Below are 3,449 nucleotides of genomic sequence, written 5' to 3'. Positions count from 1 at the left end.
ATGACCTCCCAACTCCTGTACTCAATACTCTGACCAATAAAGGAAAGCATATCAAACGCCTTCTTCACTATCCTATCTACCTGTGACTCCACTTTCAAGGAGCTATGAACCTGCATTCCAAGGTCTCTTTGTTCAGCAACACTCCCTAGGACCTTACCATTAAGTGTATAAGTCCTGCTAAGATTTGCTTTCCCAAAATGCAGCACCTCGCATTAATCTGAATTAAACTCCATCTGCCACTTCTCAGCCCATTGGCCCATCTAGTCCAGATCTTGTTGTAATCTGAAGTAACTCTCTTCGCTGTCCACTACACCTAGTGTAAAGTTCTGGTGATGTAGGTTTTGAATCTTATTAGGACAGATGGTGAAATTTGAAATCAGTAAAATTTTGAAATAAAAATTTGGTCTAATATTGACAATTAGTCCACAGTTGATTGTCATAAACACACATCTGGTTGGCTAATAACCTTCAAGGAAGGAAATCTGCTATCTTTACCTGGTCGGGCCTACATGTGACTCAGAGCCACAGCACTGTGGTCAACTGTTAATTGCCATCTGGGCAATTAGCCAATGAAGCCCACATCCCATGAACAATTTTTAAAATATCCTTGATCCTTCACCTTTTGATCTTCAATCTAAGTCTTTATTGTCTTTTTATCTGAAAGCTCCGTGGTGGATGATATTGATTTACCTTATTATTTCAGAGCTGTGCAGAGGATGTGTCATCGCATTTCACTGCATTGTCGCAGAAACTGAAAACGATCGTCAGAGAAAAACGCTCACATTACCTCTTCAACAAGGGGGTGGTGAAAACAACAACAGTGGTGAAGATATCCTTGCATGGAGGCAAGAGCAAATGAAAATTAAAAAAATTCTGTTTTAAACCCCATAAGTTTCACCAATTACTGTCAAATATAAGGTGGTATTTGTCAGTAAGTGTTTGGCAGAAGGTGAGAGAAAGTGGGTAGAAAGTAGCTAGAGTTAGATGACTATTGAACTGAGGCAGTTAACATCCTGGGATATGGGTCGGACTGTTTCTCTGTACCCCTCTGATTGTTGCTGAAGATAGGCTCAGAGAAAGAAGGATTTTTGTTCATTATGATTTCATTGCTCTAACTGGTTCTGAATTCTAGGTTAACAACCAGGAAGATTCTCAATTTCAGTGGTGTACATCTCATGAGAGATGTAGAATGCATTAGATTACTATCACCTGCACAATGCAATGGGACTAAAGATGGTAAGACCATGAAGGAAATTTGGGGTGCAGGGTAAGGATAGTGAGAAAAAAAGGGAGGAACATTACAATGTAATTATATCTGTGTATTTGCTGCATGCTTTAATGACATAGCTTAGCTGCATGAATTTTGCCTGAGTTGCATTTTATTAAGTAAGTCTGTCATTGCTTCACATTCAAAGTTGAAGCCAGTTCAATTAATCATTATCCTGAATAAACAATGTTTCTCTTCAGTTGTTCAGTGAGTAATCCTTCCCTCTTATCTGTTGCTCACGATTCAACTCTTAAGTAAGTTTTCTTCAGTTCAGTGTAATTGGTCAGTTCCATAAGTTGGCTGAAGGTCACATCTTTTTTTCCCAATATCTAATTCTACAACAGCAGAACCTGAGCCCTGGGTAAGAAGAATATCTTCCCAAACTATGCAGTCTGCAAGATGCACTAAAGTAACTTGTGATGCCTCATTCAACTGCATCTTCTTAAACCATGAACTTCATAAGAACCACCACCACCTGTAAATTCCTCTTAAAGAGGAACTAATTTGGATCTTTATTCACTGTCGCTGGGTCAAATACCTGAAACTCTTGTCTGAGCAGCACTGTGCAAGTACCTATATCATAGATTGCTCACATGACATGAATAAGCAAAGCTGCACCCATTCACTGTCTGGATTGACGTTTATGTGTCAGACACAGTTCTCCTGTTTCTCCAGTGACAGTCTAAATTACCATTCAGTAAGATATGGCCTGGTATGGATTGTTTATAACATGACAATAGCTTGTTTTACAATCATTTTGTTTAATCAATAAAACTTCTCTTTTGTAATAATATAAAAATAGCAAAGCTGCTACCCTTCTGCCGTGGATAATCTCAAGTAATTGAAACAGAGTGGGGGCAACATTTGATAGCCCCTGAAAACAGATGGAGGGATTACAATTTGTGATTGCTTCTGATGAAGGCGCGACTCCAATTTCATGCTGACGTGTGGCGTTTGCAAAACACTGTGCATACAGTCAATGACAGCTTGAGCAGAAACTTGTCAGGCCCAGAACAACTTGGGCGATGGTGAAAAATTTGAGACAATCGCGTGACAAGTTCAGAAAGGCTTTTCTTGATGTCAGGAGATACTAGTTGCAATTTCCGACGAAGTTCTGAATGTGAAGTCATAATTCTGGGAGTGGTGAGATAGGGATTATTCTTTGTTAGCATCTCATTGACTGCAAAGCTTACTCAATGATATGCCATTTCCTATTGTACCATGGAATGGATAGAAACAAGATGCCAAGAAATCCAGATATGAAACTCAGAGCAGGTAACATGTGACCCCTGTTTGGTATTTGCTCCACTGGACTGTCACCTTTGACAGCCAGCACCAATGTTTCAGGGTATGATCCAAGGCTACATGCATTTGACATCCACAGATTTGATATGCACCAGCTTCTCTGTGCAGCATTAGAATACCTCCAACCCACCTACAGTACACTGTTGCACTTCAGTGCTGAAATCTGGAGCACTATCATTGAAGTGCTGCTTCAAGGACACTTTGTACTCAGGGACAGGCACCTAGCCCATGGAATGGACCAAGTTGCACCCTAGGGCTACTCACTTAGCACTTGCTCATTTATAGCCTCGCTGCATACTCAGCATCACTGCTTTGCCTTGTTTTCCTTGCCTTTTAGCCCATAGACCTTGGCAGAGGTTAAAGGTTCACAATACTACTGCCTTGAATTGCTTTTTAATGGATACACAAAAGCATATGCTTGTTTTGCTGGTCAGCAGTCTTCAGTCAATGGAGAGGCCATCTTTCAGTACAGCACATTGTTTTGTTAATCTCATACATGTGCTACTGCAACAAACAGCCGTGCCTCGATGTTTTTTTTTATATAGATATTTTTATTAGAAATTTAACATTTTTACAAGTTTACAAAAATAAACAAAACTCTCAGATATAAACATAAATATACAATTAGCTCAAATATACAATAGCCAAAATTTAACAAAAAAACAAAAAGAAAACCGAAAAAGAAGAAAAAAAAACCAAACAAAACTCAACTATCTACTAATCTAACCTACAACTAACCAGAGTGTATATTTAAGTCTCTTACATGCTCGGAATGTGTTAACATCAGATGTAATAAAACCCGTATTCGTGCGGCATTCCTCCCCAGCGGGGCCCCGGACCAGCCAGTTTTGTAATCTCAATTAAATAAAAGCCCTTG

At 39.4% G+C, this 3,449-nt stretch overlaps 1 protein-coding gene across 3 annotated transcripts in view; it reads left to right on the top strand.

Annotated features, from left to right (window-relative positions):
• The window catches only part of zgc:77752 (uncharacterized protein LOC393862 homolog), a 38,297-nt gene extending 37,409 nt beyond the window's left edge, over window positions 1-888 (top strand). For all 3 annotated transcript variants that reach the window (XM_043713937.1, XM_043713939.1, XM_043713940.1), the window contains exon 12: window positions 704-888. In XM_043713937.1, coding sequence (XP_043569872.1) covers window positions 704-859 — 156 coding nt within the window. In that variant the 3' untranslated portion in view covers window positions 860-888. The remainder of the gene's footprint in view (window positions 1-703) is intronic.
• The last annotated feature ends 2,561 nt before the right edge of the window (window positions 889-3,449 follow it).

The sequence above is a fragment of the Chiloscyllium plagiosum genome, chromosome 23 (assembly GCF_004010195.1).
Source record: "Chiloscyllium plagiosum isolate BGI_BamShark_2017 chromosome 23, ASM401019v2, whole genome shotgun sequence".
Taxonomy (NCBI): Eukaryota; Metazoa; Chordata; class Chondrichthyes; order Orectolobiformes; family Hemiscylliidae; genus Chiloscyllium; species Chiloscyllium plagiosum.
This window is presented reverse-complemented; position numbering and strand designations above follow the sequence as displayed.